At 42.6% G+C, this 20,660-nt stretch overlaps 1 protein-coding gene across 1 annotated transcript in view; it reads left to right on the top strand.

The window, feature by feature from the left end:
• The first annotated feature begins 3,095 nt into the window (after positions 1 to 3,095).
• Positions 3,096 to 20,660, top strand: part of LOC142302371 (uncharacterized) — a 48,141-nt gene continuing 30,576 nt past the window's right edge. The window contains exons 1-5 of the mRNA XM_075343427.1: positions 3,096 to 3,119; positions 7,746 to 7,976; positions 10,846 to 11,088; positions 15,922 to 16,125; positions 19,162 to 19,295. Coding sequence (XP_075199542.1) covers positions 3,096 to 3,119; positions 7,746 to 7,976; positions 10,846 to 11,088; positions 15,922 to 16,125; positions 19,162 to 19,295 — 836 coding nt within the window. The remainder of the gene's footprint in view (positions 3,120 to 7,745; positions 7,977 to 10,845; positions 11,089 to 15,921; positions 16,126 to 19,161; positions 19,296 to 20,660) is intronic.

The following is a 20,660-nucleotide window of genomic DNA, read 5'->3' as shown; positions in this document are numbered from 1 at the left end:
CTGTTGCCGCTGGGGGGGGGGCCGGACGTCGACCTAATGGCGTCTCGGCACACCAACAAGGTCCCGGCATTTATGGCACGATCGCGCGATCACAGAGCTCTGGCGGCAGACGCCTTAGTGCAAGATTGGTCGCAGTTCCGGCTCACATATGTGTTTCCACCTCTGGCACTCTTGCCCAGAGTACTGCGAAAAAAAAAAAAAAAAAAAAAATCAGATCCGATTGCAGCCGCGTCATACTCGTCGCACCAGACTGGCCGAGGAGATCGTGGTACCCGGATCTGTGGCATCTCACGGTCGGCCGACCGGGGTCACTAACAGACCGACCAGACTTACTGTCTCAAGGGCCGTTTTCTCCATCGGAATTCTGCGGCCCTGAACCTGACTGTGTGGCTTGTGTGTCCTGGATCCTAGCGTCTTCAGGATTATCCCAAGGGGTCGTTGCCACCATGGGACAGGCTAGGAAGCCCACGTCTGCTAAGATCTCCCACAGAACGTGGAAGGTTTTCTTAATCTGGTGCTCTACTCAGGGAGTGTCTCCCTGGCCATTTGCATTGCCTATCTTTCTTTCCTTCCTACAATAGGAGTTAGAAAAGGGCTTGTCGCTAGACTCCCTCAAAGGGCAAGTCTCAGCACTATCCATGTTTTTTCAGAAGCGTCTAGCACGTCTTTCTAAGGTGCGCACGTTCCCGCAGGGGGTTTGTCATATCGTGACCCCGTACAAGCGGCCGTTGGATCCATGGGATCTGAACAGGGTTCTAGTTGCTCTCCAGAAGCCGCCTTTCGAGCCTCTGAAGGAAGTTTCCTTTTCTCGCCTGTCACAGAAGGTGGCGTTTCTCGTTGCGATCACATCGCTTCGGCGAGTGTCTGAGCTGGCAGCTCTGTCATCCAAGGCTCCCTTCCTGGTGTTTCACCAGGACAAGGTAGTGCTGCGCATCATTCCGGAGTTTCTCCCTAAGGTAGTATCCTCGTTTCATCTTAATCAGGATATCTCCTTACCGTCCTTTTGCACTCATCCGGTTCACCGGTATGAGAATGATTTACGTTTGCTAGATCTGGTGAGAGCACTCAGAATCTACATTTCACGCACGGCGCCCGTACGCCGTTCCGATGCCCTTGTCGCTGGTACGCGCAAGAGGTTGCAGGCTTCTAAAGCCACCCTGGCTCGATGGATCAAAGAACCAATTCTGGAAGCCTACCGTTTTGCAGGGCTTCCGGTTCTTTCAGGGCTGAAAGCCCATTCAACCAGAGCCGTGAGTGCGTCCTGGGCGCTACGACACCAGGCTTCGGCTCAACAGGTGTGCCAGGCAGCTACCTGGTCGAGTCTGCACACTTTCACCAAACATTATCAGGTGCATACCTATGCTTCGGCGGATGCCAGCTTAGGTAGAAGAGTCCTGCAGGCGGCAGTGACATCCCCGTAGGGGAGGGCTGTTTTGCAGCTCTAACATGAGGTATCTCTTTACCCACCCAGGGACAGCTTTTGGACGTCCCAATCGTCTGGGTCTCCCAATAGAGCGCTGAAGAAGAAGGGAATTTTGTTACTTACCGTAAATTCCTTTTCTTCTAGCTCTTATTGGGAGACCCAGCACCCGCCCTGTTGTCCTTCGGGATTTCTTGGTTGTTTGCGGGTACACATGTTGTTCATGTTGAACGGTTTTTCAGTTCTCCGACGTTATTCGGAGTTAATTTGTTTAAACCAGTTATTGGCTTCCTCCTTCTTGCTTTGGCACTAAAACTGGAGAACCCGTGATACCACGGGGGGGTATAGCCAGAGGGGGAGGGGCCTTGCACTTTTTAGTGTAGTGCTTTGTGTGGCCTCCGGAGGGCAGTAGCTATACCCCAATCGTCTGGGTCTCCCAATAAGAGCTAGAAGAAAAGGAATTTACGGTAAGTAACAAAATTCCCTTCTTTTTCTTCTTTCCCCTTCACGTGGAACAGAGCGTCCAGCCCCCACAGCTGTACAGGAAGCTTAGAACAAATAGACAACACCCATTTCCACCTTCAGTGGTTTCCTGTTCTTTGGACAGAGGAGTTTGGAGCATGTGGCTTGAATGTCAGGAAGACAGAACATCTTAGTAGACTGAGCAGTCTCAAGCATACTTTGCAGTATAAAAGTAGGTCTAACTGACCACTGTAACACAATTCTCCATGTGGAGCATTCTAGCAGTCTGGGTATCCTTCCTGCTGCTTCATGGTGTAGCCTTGGCTTTCTGCCTAATGGCTTGGTTTGGACTTGGCCTCTTGCCTCATGGCTTGGTTTGGACTTGGCCTCTTGCCTCATGGCTTGGTGTAGAACTGGCCTGCTGCCTTATGGCTCATGCCTTGGAGCTTGTCTGACTCTGGACAATCTTCCTCCTGCTAAGGACAATAGTGTTTGGACTTTGCCTACTGCCTCATGGCTTGGTGTAGATTTGTCCTGCTGCCTTATGGCTCTAGCTTTGGAGCTTGTCTGACTCTGGTCCATCTTCCTGATGCTAAGGACAATAGTGATAGCAGAATACTGATAGGGTACAATAAAGGCCCAGTCACACACAACGACTTACCAGCGATCCCGAAAACGATGTGACCTGATAGGGATCGCTGGTAAGTTGCTGGGAGGTCGCTGGTGAGATGTCACACAGTCAGACCTTACCAACGATGCAGGAACGATACAGGTCGCAGTAACGACCTGTATAACTATCTCAGCAGTCACTGTGGCCCTGTCACACAGTGTCAAACATAGCGATGTGTCCTGCCCAGCAGGACATCGCCTTTGAAGAAAATGGCCTGGACCATTCGGTAACGACTAGAGATCTCACAGCAGGGGCCTGATCGCTGGTAGGTGTCACACATAATGAGATCACTAACGGGATCGCTACTGCGTCACAGAAACCGCGACTCAGCCGCGATCTCGCTAGCGATCTCGTTATGTGTGACGGTACCTTTAGGCATTGAGGAGTGATTCAGCCAGTTTTATACATTTCAGTAGACAAATTTGCTGAAATTTGACAAGGTAAAGGCCAGTCACTGCAACTAAGATTAGATGAGCAAATTGGACTGTAACCTGGAGAAACCCATCAAAGCATAGTTTTAAGCTCCTAGTTTGGATTGAGAAAATGGGCATGTCTTCTCTAAATTTGGTGAGCAGATGGCTGGATTAAACCTTTATTTATCAAGAGAGTTGCATAATGAATAGAAAATATAGTCCAGACATTGACTAGGTTAGAAATAATGTTTTTTACTTGAAATAGTAATTATCTCTTTCAAACTTTGCTTTCGTCAAAGAATTCACCCTTTGCAGCAATTACAGCTTTGCAGACCTTTTGGTATTCTAGCTGTTAATTTGCTGAGGTAATCTCGAGATATTTCCCCCCCATGCTTCCAGAAGACACCCCCCCCCCCCACAAGTTGGATTGGCTTGATGGACACTTTTTGCGTACCATACGGTCAAGCTGCTCCCACAACAGCTCAATAGGGTTGAGATCTGGTGACTGGGCTGGCCACTCCATTACAGATAGACTACCTGCTGCTTGCTTCTTCCCTGAATAGTTCATGCATATTTTGGAGGTGTGCTTTGGGTCATTGTCCTGTTGTAGGATGAAATTGTCTACAATCAAGTGCTGTCCACAGGGTATGGCATGGCATTGCAAAATGGAGTGATAGCCTTCCTTATTCAAAATCCCCTTTCCCTTGTACAAATTTCCCACTTTACCAGCACCAAAGCAACCCCAGACCATCACATTACCTCCACCATGCTTGACAGATGGCGTCAGGCACCCTTCCAGCATCTTTTCAGTTGTTCTGCCTCTCACATATGTTGTTCTATGGGATCAAAACACCTCAAACTTCGATTTGTTTGTCTATAACACTTTTTTCCAATCTTCCTCTGTCCAATGTCTTTTGCCCATATTAATCTTTTCCTATTATTAGCCAGTCTCAGATATGGCTTTTTCTTTGACACTCTGCCCTGAAGACCAGCATCCCGGAGTCACTTCTTCACTGTACACGTTGACACTGACATTTTGCGGATACTATTTAATGAAGCTGCCAGTTGAAAACCTGTGAGGTGTCGATTTCTCAAACTAGTGACTCTAATGTACTTGTCTTCTTGCTCAGTTGTGCAGTGGGGCTTCTCACTTCTCTTTCTACTCTGGTTAGAGCCTGTTTGTGCTCTCTTCTGAAGGGAGTAGTACACACCGTTGTAGGAAATCTTCAGTTTCTTGGCAATTTCTTGCATGGAATATCCTTCATTTCTAAGAACAAGAATAGACTGTTGAGTTTCACATGAAAGTTCTCTTTTTTTCTGGCCATTTTGAGAGTTTAATGGAACCAACAAATGTAATGCTCCAGATTCTCAACTAGCTTACAGGAAGGTCAGTTTTAGGCTATGTGCGCACTGGGAAATGAAATTTCCTTGCGTAAATTCCGCAGGCTCTCAAAGATGTTATCACTTGCGGAAAAAATCCGCATCAAATCCGCACCCAAATCCGCATGCGGATTGTCGCGTTTTGTTGCGGATTTGGTGCGGTTTTTCCGCAAGCTGTTCCCTGCGTGATTTTTACATTTAGATTAGTGAAAACCCGCAACTACCTGCGGAAAAGAAGTGACATGCAATTGTTTTTGCTGCGGGAATCCCGCAGCAAAACATGCAGCTGTCAAAATCTGCCTAGTGCGCACAGGATTTTTTTTTGCCATAGGATTTGCTGGTGATTCACTGCAGAGATGTTCTGAACATTTTCTGCAGCGAAACATGCAGCAAATCCGCGGCAAAATCCGGTAAGTGCGCACATAGCCTTATAGCTTCTCTAATCAGCAAAACTGTTTTCACCTGTGCTAAGATACTTGCACAAGGATTTTCAAGGGATTTCTAAACATCCATTAGCCTTCTAACACCGCAAACACAATGTGCCATTAGAACACTGGAGTGGTGGTTGTTGCAAATGGACCTCTATACACCTATGTAGATATTGCATTAAAGACCAGACGTTTGCAGCTATAATAGTCACGTACCACAGTAACAATGTATAGAGTGTATTTCTGTTTAATGTTAGCTTCATTAAAAAAAAAATGTGCTTTCCTTTCAAAAATAAGGAAATACGTAAGTGACCCTAAACTTTTGAACTGTAGCGTATATGTTTCTAACCAAACCTGCCCTTACAGCTTAAGTTCATTAACGTTTCAATTAGATTTTCATCAAATAACAAACATTTATATATTTTAAAGAATTCTTACTTTGCCTAAAAAATGTTCACGGTAGTGTGTGTGTGTGTGTGTGTGTGTGTGTGTGTTTCATAGGCATTTATATTTAAGACCTTGGATAAAGTACATTTGACTTTTCTATATACCCGAGAATACAGACTGCTTAAAAGACACACAGATGCAAAAGGAGCCTTGAGTACAGATGCAAAACTCAAGCGAGTCTGTGGATTCAGTTTTTATTTTCATTCTTAACGTGGAATACCATTTTTAGTTATGTCTTATTGGCCTCAACCTCCTGAAGAATGAATAAGCGTCAGGCTATGACAGCAGCAGAGAACCAATTCTTTGAGTAAACCTGAAGATCATAGTGTTGACATTTAGTGAATATAGAGACACTTTCTTTTTAGCAGCTTTTGAAAGAATCCTTCTACAAACCCAAGTATTAACCTAGTCTTCATTTTAGCGTTTTCATATTTAAGGTTTGCTGTAAGTTTTCTGTGAATAAAAAAGGAATGGTTATATAATAAAAAGATACCAATTTCGAGATTTATTGTGTCTGAATTTTTGAGTTTGTCCGAAAGTATACTGGTAAATACTTTCACTTTGAAATGCTATGATGATCATTGTTTGGTTAGCACGTGAACAGTCCTTTTTAAAGGGGATGTCTGGGTTATTCACATTCAATACTTATCTTTAGGATAAGTCATCAATCTCTGATCGGTGGGGATGCAACACCTGACACCTCCGTCGATCAGCTTTTTCTTAGTGCCACCTTCGCCAGCCAGATTTACTCCGTTTTGGAGCTGCACAACTCCATTGATAGAATATTATTATTCTATTATTGATAGAATAATTGCTGTGGCTCAGTACTGCACATCTGCTCCCTATTGGTTCAAGTAAGGCTGTTTTCACACATCCGGTTTTTGCCGCCAGGCACAATCTGGCGAATACCGGACAAAACGGATCCGGTGTCGGAGGCGTTTTTATTCTCATTGAATTGTATTAGCGCCGGATTGTGCCTGATGCCCTTGCGTTTCATCCGGCGAAATTTCTGTGTCCAGCTGCCGGAAAGGACATACAAGGGAACGTGTTTTGTCAGCAGCAACAAACCGCACCGCCGTGCGGTGTGTTGTAAAGTGAAAGCCTATGGGCGCCGGATCTGTTGTAATGCGGCAAAAAACGCATTCCACCGACTGGATCCCCCTTTTTTTTTTTTTTTTTTTTTACTGAGCATGCACAGATGTGTAAATTCCTTTCTGGTTAGAAAATATAGCGCCTATAATTGGTTGCAGTGATACAGCTGTCACTCAGCGCGGGGGATCGTCTGACTGCAACCAATCACAGCTGCGCGGGTCTAAATCTTGCAGTTAAATAAGTAATTTAAAGAAAAAACTGTGTGCGGTTCAATTCCCCCCCCCCCTCAAATGATACCCAGCCAAAATAAAGCCACACAGCTTGGGAGATAGTATTCTCAGGATGGGGAGCCCCCCAGCCTAAAAATATCAGCCAGCAGCCACCCGGAAATGCCGCATCCATTAGATGTGACAGTCCTGGGACACTACCCGGCTCATCCCGAATTGCCCTGGTGTGGTGGAAATCGGGGTAATAAGGAGTTAATGGCAGCCCATAGCTACCACGAAGTCCTAGGTTAGTGATGGCAGGTGTCTGAGACAACCCCCCATCACGAAACTGTAGTGAAAGTAAATAAACATAAACACCGAAAAATCCTTTATTTGAAATAAAAGACATAAAAACAACCTCTTTCACCACTTTATTAAAATCCCCAAATACCCCTCCAAGTCCGACATAATCCACAAGAGGTCCCATGACACTTTCAGCTCTGCTACATTGGAAGCTGACCAGAGCGCCCGTAGAACACCGCTGCTCACTGTGAGCTCCACAGAGCAACTGAAGTGAGTCTCGCTGTCAGCGGTGACGTCACTCAGGTTACCCGCGGCTACAGCTAGATTCTCTGTACAAACTGCTACAACTAATCATTTTTTTTTTTACTGTATCAGTCGCATCAGTTTTACCACAATCTGCAACTGATCCATTGCATCAGGCACAAACCGGATGTGTGAAAGCACCTTAAGGGGCAAATAAGCAATACGCAACCGCACCCATTTTATAGGTGACAGAGCTGTGGAACAACAAAACTGGTAGTTTTGGTTTCGGTAAATGAAGAGCTGATTGGCAGGGGTGCTGGGTGTTGCACCCCCTCCAATCGGACATTGATAACCTATTCTAAGGATAGGTATCAATATTAGTCTTGGACAACCGAAATAAAAACGATCAAAACCTTATTGTGGTTTGTAAACACGTTTTTAGATTTACAGATATATATATCTGTTGCCTTATATTATACTTGATGGGTAAGATGGTGTTTTATACTGAGACTGTGATGCCCTTTGGTATAATGATATGGCAAACTAATAGGTAGTAATTTAACTTAGTGAATGTTTTGTAAATCTCTCGATAGTCTATATACTGCTTACAGAATGTGCGTTAAATAGATTACCGTATAAAAATATATAATAAAAAAAAACAGGTTTTACGTTATCTTGCAGAAAAATTCCCAATGGCAATGGAAGACATTTTGTAATGCTAATGGTATATGCCCTTTGAGGTCTAGTCTACATTACGAAGGCTTTGAATATGACGAGAAGAAACCAGATATACATGGAGATGTGGTAGATGGAATCCTTATTGAATCTCTTTCATTGGGGTTTGGGAGTATAATGCTCAGATCGAATGACTCTAATTCAGCTGATGAGCATTCTTTTCATGGCCTCTCACAGGTATTTAGTTTATCAGGACATCATAGGATATTACAGTAACCGAGTATGAGCTGTCTGTTTTCTGGGTTCAATAGAACACATATACAGATCCTGAAAAATTATTTTTTTCTAGTCTGTAAACTTAGTTGTAGGTGTATTTATTCTGTTTTTATAATCAATACTTAAAATTCTCTTAATCTCTTGCAGTTTTCACTCTGGCCACTAAGCCTATTATGAGACTCCTACTTTGTTTTGTATACATTTCTTACCACAATTTTAATATCACAGGATTGCAGTGAATGATGGTTAGCATTAAAGGAAAACTACCATCAGAGCATTACTTATTTTTAGACCGGTGTTTGTGGTAAATTATTATTTTTTTTTTTTTTTTTTACTAATTAGGATATTGAACGAAATTGTTTCTCCATATCACAATTTGAATTAAAAATAATAGATAACTTGCAATTTTTACACTGGCCACAGGGGCTTTTTTAGACTTAACTTCCTGTTGTTTTCGGAAACAACATATGTAAATAGTCACAATTGTCAAACCCCCGACACTATCTTTTGTATTGAAGCATGTAATAAACTGGTACAAAGGTTGTGAAGAGCAGGGTAGAGCAAGGTCAGGTGTGACAGAACCCAGCATCCATCATGCACATTAGGTTGTCAGTTGTGTATAGAGGAGTGAGCTATCATTGTAATCCTGACTCTTAATTATTTGCGGACTTGCTGAAAACTCTTCCTGCTATGAGTAAGGACAACCCGTCCGAAATGTGTAAGTGATTCTTAACAGGGAATGGCCCCCCTCTTTTGTACATTGATGTCCTATTTTTAATCAACTATGGAATAAAGACTGATTTTATATTACAGGATGTGCTGCTGGAAAACCTCTTTATCTTTCAGGAAGGACAGTCCAAAAAAAAAAAAGCTCCAGTGGCCAGTATGAAAATTAGAAGACTACTAAATTTGTGGGTTTTTTTTAATAAAGCTCGTGATATGTAAAAATAAAATATAGGCAACCTTATTAAAAAAAAAATAATAAAAAAATACATATAACACCAGAACCTAATTTAAATGGATTATCTGGGCCTTTTTTTTTATTTTCCCTATGGAACTAAGAACTTATCGGCAGGTAGTTGCTAACTACCTGCCGATAAATAATTAGTTCTGTGCTTTGCCTGTGCTGTTCAGTGACGATCTCTCCCAGCGTAGAGTGCAGACACACACCTGCCAGTCATTCTTCTGCTTCCTGTAATGTCACTTTGACAGAGCAGTTCCTTTCCTTACGTTCTTCTCTGTTGACGGGGTGTCACTGCCAACGTCCTGTTTGAGAGCCAGTTACTTGCTGCATTAGGCTGAATCAGCAATTGATCACCCTGATGTTGACAGTAACACCCAATGGATAGAGCAGAGCACAAGAGAACTAACTGCTCTGTTAACGTGACATCATAAGAAGCAGGAGCGGTCAACTACTTTGAGCCAGGAGAGGTCGTTGCAGGCCACACCAGTAATTGGCAACTACTTGCAAATAAGTACTTAGCCCTATAGGGAAAATAAAAAAAAATAAGTCACAGATAACAATTTTAAATATTAGGCACTTTTCTGATGATGAACTCCCTTTAACCCCATTCCCTTCATAGTGACTTCTACACAGATAACTGAGCATAAAATAAAACAGCTCTCTCATAGAAACCAATGAGTCAGATGTTAGCTATTAGGCCTAAGCCACACGGCGAGAAAATCGGTGCGAGTGGAGTGCGATAAAACATTGCATTCCACTCAGACCAATTTTAGCCTATGTGCTACCGCACATTATTTTCTCAGCCTTAATCGGACCGAGAAAACAATCGCAGCATTCTGTGATTGTAATGTGAGACTTTTTTTTTTTTTCTCTTGCACCCATTCAAGTGAATGGGGCGAGAGAAAAATCGCACTGCACTCGCGGTACACTGGTGTACCACGCATGCAGAGCGAGAATGGCAATAGCCGGCTACGGAGGAGAAAGGGAGATAAATCCCTCCCCTCCTCAGTGCCAGCGCGCCCCCCGCAGCTGAGGACCACTCGCACAGTCGGACCTCAGTAGCAGGGATACTCGCATGACATTCGGCTCCTGCTGTGCTGACAGCGCGAGTCGAGTGTCATGCGAGCGTCGCACTAGTGCCCCGTGTGGCCCCGGCCTTACTGTCTATGTAGCTCTGGTAAAAATGTGCTAATGTGGTTTTATCCTTAAAAATATAGGCAATACAGTCCCTTTAAAACAATAGGACATTTTCTGACTTATTTTTTTAAACATTAGTACAATTGATCCTTACCTGCGTTGATTTTGCATAAATGCTTACATTTTCTTTGTTGGCCATTAGTGATGACTAACAACTTGTAACTCTGCAATCCAATCACTAGCCTCAGTCGTAAGATGGCAGGTGGCGTACTTACTAGAATTGAGCGAGTACCTAACTATTTGTACTCACTATACACATAATGAGTACGGTCTAATACTCGCGTATTCATTCCGAATAGTGTGTGCAATGCAAGTCAGTGGGGAAAAACTCGCAAAGTAGCGAGTAACCCAAATGCCGTACTATTCGCTACTCGCACAAATAGTTATGAGTATAGTGAGTACAAATAGTTAGGTACTCGCTCAACTTTAGTACTTACTTGTATCACCCCTGAGTGTTCAGTTGAAAGGGGGAGTACTGATTATTTTATTTTCGTACCTTTTGTTGCTGTTTCTACATTATTAAACCTAGTTTTAGAACAGCCTCTTTTTTAAGGATCTCCAATATAATAAGCTATTGAGTACATTTACACTATATAGAATTTATGTAGCCTGTGATTTTCAGGATATTTTCCTAGGATGTTGCCCATTTTTTTCTTATACCTACTGTAGATGAAGGATCCCACAAACAATCCGTCTGCTACTAGTGTAGATGATTTAATGAGCGGCACTGGTAATTCCTGCTTGGAGGATTTGAGTGGAGGAGATGCAGCATGCCTAAAAAACAATCTGGAAGATAGTGAAGGACAAAGTCATCTTGATCTTGGGTTGACGGACAACACGGAGAAAACAGATAAAATTCAATCTTCAGAAATGGTGTCTGCTATAAATGATACTATTCTGCACTGTTCACAGGTAAAAATATACTTGATAGAAAGCACCATGAGCCTTGTGTATTATAATTGAAATCCAGAGATCCGATTTATATAATAGTTCTTTAATTCACAAAACCATTTTTCAAATACCTTATTTTGCCATTATAAGTGCATCTCAATATATTAGCCAGAGCTAACGGCAGCTACGAAGAGCATCGTTCTCTCTGATGTGGCATGTCCATGATTTAGAAAAGCAGCCCAGCTGATTGACAACAGTTTCCACCATGCAATCTCTTAATTTTCCCCATAGTAATGCTTTGAGGGACTAAACATTTGCTGTCTGGCTTCCCTGCAAATTGCAGCTGACCCTTCTGCAGCACAGCAGGGAGACACCCTGTGATAACTTTATTTTTTACAAGAATCTTGGCGCAAAATTATTGTAAAAAGCAGACTGCCACCTTTAAGGGAATCTGACAGGAGATTAATTTTGCCCGAATCACAATTGCAGGCTGGTTTGCTTTCCTCTGAATTGCAATGTTTCAGGAAAAATATACATTGAAAAGCAGGTCGGCGACTATGTTTGTATACTGACTCGCAGGTAACCAGCGGCTTCTTACCACCACGCCATCCTAGACTGACAGGTCTCTCAAAATGTTTGTGTTCGGGCAGCAGGAACCTCCTATCTGGTTCTTGTTAAAGGGAATCTGTCAGTAAGAGCAACCTCCCTAAGCCCATGTAGGTCATAGAAGGCTGAATAAAAAATACCTTGATATCTGTGATCTGACGTTTTATTCTAAGACATCCACGAATTTCTTATATGTAAATGAGTTACATGGTCATATGTCTCACACTGAGAATGCTCCTTTTATTAAAAAATAAGCCCCTTAGGCAGATTCTCATGCAGATCTGTGTCCTATCCATCAGGGCTGTGGAGTCGGTAAGCCAAACCTGCGACTCCGAGACTCCGACTCAGACCTCTCAATTTCCCTTGCACCGACTACACGACTCCGACTCCGATAGAACATAAAATATATTTATTGTAATACAAGTTTAGAACCCAAGTCCTCTTGTACCTGGCAGTCCAGTAGGCCACTCATCCTAACTGCTACCTCAGTCAGAGCTTATTTTCCTTTAGTAAGCTGTTGATCATCAAGCAGTATACGATGACTTGGGTCCACATAAACAGCTGCCAGAAGAATTTTATTTTCCAATAGCTATGTCTCTCTCCGTTTCATTGAAGCAGAAATGCCATCTGCGATTAAACCTCCTCTTTGGGCAGGCAAAATAGCAAGTTCTTCCACTCCCTTATTAAAATGCCAGGACTTAAATCCTCAGCTTGTAATTTTTTAGTCACGGTAAATGAGTGATTAAGCAATTCCTTCAATTTAGCCACCTGTGCCTATTGATCTTCATTTAGGGTTACTTGAGGTTTCACCATATCTATAAGAAACGGTTTTAGTTCAAGCAATCGCTCAATCATTAAATAAATGCTGCCCATCGAGTGGCTTGATTGACAATTGCCCCTTTCCCAGCACGTATCTTCAAGATGGAATCAATTTTAGGGGTTCTGGCGGCAATAACCAATTTCCTCACTTTTCCAATCAGATTTCCAGCATGTCCCTCTTGCAGACTATCTCTTATTTCCATCTGCAGCGTGTGTACAACACAGCGCATATGATGAATATGAAAGTGTTTTGAAGCAGCTTCAACAAGATCATCTAATTCTAAAGTATCATTTTGCTGTTCGTCTGTTGTAATATCTGTTTGTTCCTCAGTTATATGAACAGCACTGTGGCCTTCCATCTCAAACATACTGAATCCTAAATTTTCTTCTAGCTGTTGTTCATTACTTTCATTCATCAGTGTAATTGTACTTATCATATTTGAAGCATTGTCCATTACAATAGCAAGAACCTGTTCTTTTTTGAGTTCGTAATCTTGAGGAACGTTTTCCACTGGAGAAACTGGAGGCCTTAAAAACGGATCCTCACAAACAATGAGCAGTCAGTTTGTGTGGCATTTTTCTAATCTGCTTTTGCTGTTGAAAGCATTATTTATGAGCTCAACAACCTTTCAGGTGATGCGTTTTTTTAAAAAGCTGATCTGCTTTTGCAGCTGAAAAACATATCCTCAAAAAACGCAGCAAAAACGCTGTGTGTGACTGCAGCCTTAGATCAGGAATAGAACAGACATTTATAGGACATTTCATAACTTTCCCAAATTCCTATGAAAAAATTGTCATCACACTCTGCATTGCACTACTGTCCCCAGTTTATTAGATATTTTAGGAGTCGGAGTCGGTGCATTTTATACCGACTGCAACTCCGACTCCACCAAAATGAGCTCCGACTCCGACTCCACAGCCCTGGTTTGAATGTAGCCTTAGATCAGGAAAAGAACAGCCATTTATAGGACATTTCATAACTTTTCCAAATTTATATGAAAAAATATTCAACACATTCTGTATTGAACTACTGTACCAATTTATTATACATTTTAGGAGTCGGAGTCGGTCCATTTTATACCGACTCCAACTCCACCAAAATGTACACCGACTCCGACTCCACAGCCCTGCTAGAGTGGAACATCTATAAACTACATTGCTCTGCACATGTTCAATCTCATGTTATTTCTTTTAATAGCTTCAGGAGTCAGAAACCATGGAGCATTTAAAGTTAGTAGTGTGTTCATTATACGGATGGCTTCCACTAGGAAGTATAAATAATAGATGAGACGCCGCGTCTTTGCCTAGGGACATCTCGGCGGCTCAGCCTGTGTCTTAAACAAGTCAGTATGCCACAAGGTTTTGATACATAAAAATAGCAACATAAACAGGAATAAATATCCTCCAAAAATTAAGCAATTACAGAAAAGAAGGGCAGCAGTTGTAAGCCGCCCAGGCCAAAAACTAGTACTCTAGCAGGATGCAGCCAAACCCCCACTAAGTGGAGGCATCACAGGTGCAGGAGGAGCAAATCACACACATACCGTATTTTTCGGACCATAAGACGCACTTTTTTTCCTCCAAATTTGGGAGGAAAGTGTGGGGTGCGTCTTATGGTCTGAAGCTGCGGGGTATGGAGCTGTGGGGAGTCAGCGCTATGCAGTGGGATCACAGGAGGCAGGGAGGGTCGCTGCTGCAGGATGCCGGCGGCTGGAGAAACCACGTGTACCCGCTGCATAAAGTAAAGGAATATTCATTAGCTGCTCCCCGCCCACCTCTCTCTGCAGTCAGCGGGGGTGAGGAGCAGCTAATGAATACTTGTTTAATGTAAACAGCGGTCACACGTGGGAGCTCCAGCCCCCGGCTTCCTGCAGCGGCTGGGGAGACTGTGTGTCCGCTGTGTAGGAGGCAGGAGCAGGGTGCCGCTGCAATCATGTCTGGCCCGGGGGAAGTGCAGATCACTGCAGTGTCCGGCCCAGAGCACGGCATACCATCACAGCACAGCCGCAGTCTCTGTGCTGCGGGCTCAAATTACTTTCACTTTGTTCTTGCCTCTGCACTAGAAACAGTCTCCCGTAGCTGACAAGGACCTACAGTGGTGTAATGAAGAGGGGTGGACAGAGCAGCACAGAACAGCACAGTGCCCCGCCTCTTCATTACATCACTGCAGGTCCTTGAGATATGGGAGACTTTGTTTGTAATGCCAGGACCAAACTGAAGCACGGTGAGCAGCACATCAGTAAAAGTAAGGCAATAAATAATATAGTATATAAAGGCATTACTGTACACCTGGATGGGGTTGGATCATATATATATTTACACACACACACACACACACTATATAACTATATACACACACACTATATAACAACTATACACACACACACACACACACACTATATAACTATATACACACACACACTATATAACAACTATACACACACACACACACACACTATAACTATATACACACACACACAAACACACTATAACTATATATACACACACACACACACACACACACACCAGATTGGAGGATCACACATATAATGATGGGGAACATACATATTCCATGATGGGGGCCATATATACCTGGAAGGTACCCAGAATGGGGGATATGAGGACAGAATTTGGGGATATTATTACCTCAGTAACACTGTCAGCAGTAAAATAACAGTGTGTCATGACCACATTCTTTTACTTTAATTTTATTTTTTTTCTATTTTTTCTCCTCTAAAACAAGGGTGCGTCTTATAGTCCGGTGCGTCTTATAGTCCGAAAAATACGGTACTTCCAAAACAGGGAGGGGGCGATTGCTGGATGATAAACCTGCACACTGATGGCTTGCATAGAGCGCTGTTCACAATGCAGATAACTCAGTCACAAGCCCGCAGCCTATTAGTTGACGCCCATACTATTAGATCAGGCGGGATGCCAAGCTGAACCCCATCTGTATACTATACAGGGACAGACACTCTAATATGCAAGACCTAACAGAAAGGGGCCTGGCTGCATCCTGTACAAAAAAATATGAGGTTTTAGTTGGTATTATGGCCAAAATACGGATGCCACAAGGTTTTGACCAGCATAAAATAGGGCCAAAAACCCTGCTGAGCTATGATTCACAATGTGTGAGAGAAAGGGGTTAAAGCGCATGCACCAACTGAAAAAAAATAATTCTGAAGCAATGACCAGTTGGACTGCAAGCAGAGATTTCATATTGTGATCTCCAGAAGAAACAAATGTGAATATCTCTGTATTGGAGCTTTGCAGCGCAAAATGGTAGAATCTGGAGCTCAGGAATTTTTATAAAATATTTAATTCAATTATTTTTTAGCAAGGGTCATTAATAAGCCATTCATCAAATGTACTTTGTGTGGTTCGCACTGTGGATTATGAATACCGTTTTTATGTTTATGCCACTTGCAGGTTGAAGAATCAAGGTTAAGTCAGTCCACTAGTAGCATACATGATATAGTGAGTTGTCCTGAAAATTCCAGTATTGATGAGTGGAGTGAAAGAGATGGAGGATTCGCAGGAAAGTATCTGGATAATATTGGAGAAGGCCAAAGTGAACTTGTAAAGACAGAACATATAGTAGACAAAGCTTTTATAACAGAATCTGTTGCGCAGGTAATTGTTAATAGAAACATATCATGGACCTAATGTATAGGGACCCATGAATGTTCAGGTTCGCTGTGTTCAGCCAGACTTTAGTTAAAAGTTCGGTTTGGGACCCGGACTTTACCCAAACTTGACCCTGAACTCCATATAAGTCATATAAGGGGACCTGAACTTTAACATTTTTTTGTATCTATTTAAATAATTTTAAAAAATGGCATGGGGTACCTTCTATTTTTTATATCCAGCCAAGGTAAAGCAGACAGCTGGGGCTGGTATGATCAGACTGGAAGGTCTATGGTTATTTGGCCCTTCCCAGCCTAAAAATAGCAGCCCGCAGCCACCGCAGAAGCAGTGGATCCATTAGATATGTCAATTTTGGTATATTGCCTGGCTCTGCCTGATTTCCCTGATGCATTGGCAATTGGGGTAATATTTTTTGGGGTTGATGTCAGCTGTAAATTGACAACTGGCATCAACCCCAGGGGTTAGTAATGGATATGCGTCTATTAGACTATCATGCTTGCCAAGTGTGACGAGCATGGCGTGTGTGTTCAGACCTAGGGACGTCTGGCGCCGAACAAAAAAAACACAAAGGGAAACCAGGGACATGATAACAACAGAAGACCTTGGAGCTAGTGAGAGGGGTAGATGGGACACTTCCTATCTTCACCTGCAGCTGTCCTTACTCTCTGAGGAGCCCTGTAGATGCCCTCGCTAGTGAGATGCAAGTGAGGTTCACTAGACCCACCACTGCACTAATAAGACAAAAGCGAAGAAAAGACAAACTAGGGAAACAGCATCATAAAAAGGATAAAGCCTGAGTTTGGGACAACTCAGCAGGACCTTTCACCAAGGCGGACAGAGAACAATGACTTTGTATCTTCAGCATGGATTGCTGGGGAACGCCACTACTTAAATCTGTAGGGGCGTGGCTACAAAACAGCTGCAGTTGAAATACTCAGCTAGAAACTGCTGGACATCAAAACTGACAATAACTCATAAGGTACTGAAAGAAATGAAATCACGTTTAAATGTAGAGTCTCAGATAGAAATGAGAGATTTCAACCCTGAATCCGTCACTAGTCTCCAAAAATAGAGAGACGACCGTGACACAGACAACCCCATTAGTAACCCGGTAAGTGTACAGTTATAAAACACATAGAAAAAAATAGTTCATTTAAATAAAGACTCCCCCACACTCCCTCGTTCACAAATTTATTTGTTTAAAAAATCCTCGAAATTCTGACGTAATAAATAGTGAATAAAGACTCCCTTACACTTCCTCATTCACCAATTTATTAATTAAAAATAAATCCTTCAAGTTCCGACATAATCCAATGGTGTAATGTCCCACAACGTCTAGCGAATCCTATAGAGCCTCGTTCTCCGAAGTCGACGCTGCTATTCCTGATAGGTCATATAACGTCACAGAACCGCTGCAGCCAACCAGCGGCCGCTGAACATCTGCAGCCTATATTGTTTCGGCAGAGTGGAAGTTGGAATATTGATCAGCTGCAGCAATGTTACATGCCTCTTCAGCGCTGACATTACTAAAATGGCGATCCTGTGGAAGGTGAGAATAAATTGCTTTACTTTCTCTGAGATCCTCAAGTGATTAAGCAGTAAGGATGATCAAATATCAAAAATATACGGTAATATTGCTTCGCGAATATCCGACAAATAGGTCGCCGTTATGCAAATATTCGATGCGCAATGTAAGTCTATGGGAAGCCCGAATAGTTGCTATTCGGCAACTATCCGGTTTTCTCATAGACTTATATTGCGCATCTAATATTTGCAAATAGTCGAATAGCGGCTACCTATTCGGCGAATATGGGCGTTGACGAATATTTGAGGTATTCGATCATCCCTATTAAGTAGCAGTTGTCCATTAGTGAACAACACCTTTTAAAGGGAATCTGTCTGCAGGGGATTTTTTTATGTTATCTGAGAGTAGCATGATGTAAAAGCAGAGACTCTGATTCTAGCAACATATCTTACTTCATATAATGGTTACTTACATTAGAGTCTCCATCTACATCTCTGAAATACGTGAAACCCCCAATGGATCCATTCACCAATGAGGCAGCAGAGTTACTCTGGACTCCACTTGTCCTCTGTTCACCGGAGTCCATCTTTTCAAAAGTGCACAATGTTGTTGACTGTGTTTTGTGCATGTCTAAAAAAACACGTAAAAAAGGTGGACCCCGCCAGACCACGGGTCAGATGTGAGGTCAAAGTGACTCTCTCTGCCTCATTATAGTGAATTTTCTATTGGGAATTTTGTCTGACACATGTTTTTCAGAGATTTACACGTAATCCTTGGTGTAAGTGCTCAGCGTAGAGTGCAGGATTAATATGAGCCATGCCTTACTGGGATCTTTGGAATGCAGAATGAAGAATTGTTTCAGGGGCTGCTCCACTGTGCAATCTCCACAGTGACAGTGTTCACTCTGTTGAGCCGGCAACACAAAGCAGCACGCATAGAGTACCTGGCGGCGTGCGCTGCTCTTTGTTGCCAAATCCCTGATATGAGCTGGCAACAGAATGGAAACTGTCACTGTGCAGATCGCACAGCGCACAGAGAGGGACAGAGAAAACCATGTAACAAGTGTCACTGATGACGCTTTGTTTCAGGGAGGGTGCAGAGGCTGTCAGTGACCACAGCCTCTGCCCCCTAATGACGTGTTATTTGAGTATCCCAGCATGCACTTGGATTCTCAAACAATGCGTCATCAGACAGGAAGTAGGGGGAAAGTATCAATAGCCATTAGGGTAGTCAGGGGAGGGTAGGACATTTTTTATACAACAATATCAGAAATTAGTTTAGATTGGGGAAATAAATAAATAGGGATTTAGATTGAAATTTCTTCAGCCTTTGGATTGCCCCTTTATAGTGGTTATCCGATTATTTCTTTTCCTCACCAAACTCCCCAGCACAGCTGAAAACTGAAAGCAATTTATACATTATTCATGGACTGCTCATCTACATGATCCTCAACATGTTTTTCAGTAATTAGTTTGCATGTTTTGTTTTTCTTTAAGGGCCTAAATGTAGAGGAGAAAGTTACTGAATGCATTGACTCCCAATATTCAGACCAAGATTATTCCTCACAACTCCAAGAACCTATATCAGAAGTGGATGCCTGTATCACACCAAAGACCACTATGCTTGAACTGTGAGTGTTTCTGCTTCCACGAGCAGAGTTTCTTCACTTTTATTACTGCTATTAGCCACTTCTTTCTTTATGATGTACTATAATGTGATGGGTGCATAGCATTTAAGGCAAAATGCAGTGCTATTACTCCTGAGTCTTCCCTGTGAACTGCAGCAGCTATTATGATGATTGCAATGGTAACTGGAGGCCTAACAATGGCCAGCTACAGGCTGTTAGAGGGTTATTCCCATAATTGCATCATTTTTCACAAAGCACAGTAAATGTATACTACTTATTCATATACAAACTAAGCCCAAAAAAAGTTTCTTTCTCATACCCTTGGGTCTTATTTCATCTCTATCTGCCCCAGTTCACAGAACTGAATGTCCGGTCCTATTCTTATATGCTAAAACTACATTTCTCAGCAGGACTTGCTTCTCCTCAGTTCAGCATACTTCCGACCCCACTTTCCTATGTGGGCTCCTAATAGCCGCACCTCTCTGAGACATCATCAGGCTGATATAACTGTGCAATCGACTTTATTCTTCTTTATAGTTTATGTTCCAGTACAGTACAATGCCTCACATAATTTTATATTATTGGGTGGCAAAAAAAATATATTTTTACCACTAAAATGTTGTTTTAACCACAGGTTTCCAAATTACACAAGGGGAATAGGTAAAAAGGCCCCATATTAAGTTAAACAATTTGTCCTGAACATGGCAATATCCCACATGTGATTGTAAAGTACTGTTTGACCACACAGTGGGTCTCGGGAGGGAAGAAACGCCATTTGATTTTTGGAGCACACATTTTCCTAGAATGGTTTGTGGACTCCATTTGCAGAGCCCCTAAGTGCCAGAACAGCAGAAAACCCCTCAAGTGACGACATTAGTTCATCTGTGAGTGTAGTGTCGATTTAGTCTCTGGAAAACACCCATGAATTCAAACTCAATGAATGTTGTAGAATTAAAATTTGCAAATAAGCCCTTTGTCATGCCCAGTACATTGTAGTGCCTGTACATTATACCCAGCTTGTGGTTCTGGAGACACACACCCTGTAAATTTAGTGGGCTCTCCTCATTACAATAATGCCAAACATGTGGACATTAACTGTGATTTAGGCACATTGTGTTGCTCAGAAGGGAGGGAACATTTGGATTTGGGAGTGCTCATTTTGCTGGTTTTCTTTTTGAGGGAGAAGCCATAGTGGTTTTCCAGAACTTTTTGCTACCAGTAACATGGAGCTTCCTATTTTTCCACTAATAGATGACGGACCTGAGTGGGAATTTTTGTTTTTAGAAGTTGAGTTTGGTTTGGTGGCAGTTTGGGGTACAGAACTTGTGTTTTTTTGGGTTGAGTTTGGTGGCAATTTGGGGTACAGAA

Source organism: Anomaloglossus baeobatrachus, chromosome 4, assembly GCF_048569485.1.
Source record: "Anomaloglossus baeobatrachus isolate aAnoBae1 chromosome 4, aAnoBae1.hap1, whole genome shotgun sequence".
Lineage (NCBI taxonomy): Eukaryota > Metazoa > Chordata > Amphibia > Anura > Aromobatidae > Anomaloglossus > Anomaloglossus baeobatrachus.
This window is presented reverse-complemented; position numbering and strand designations above follow the sequence as displayed.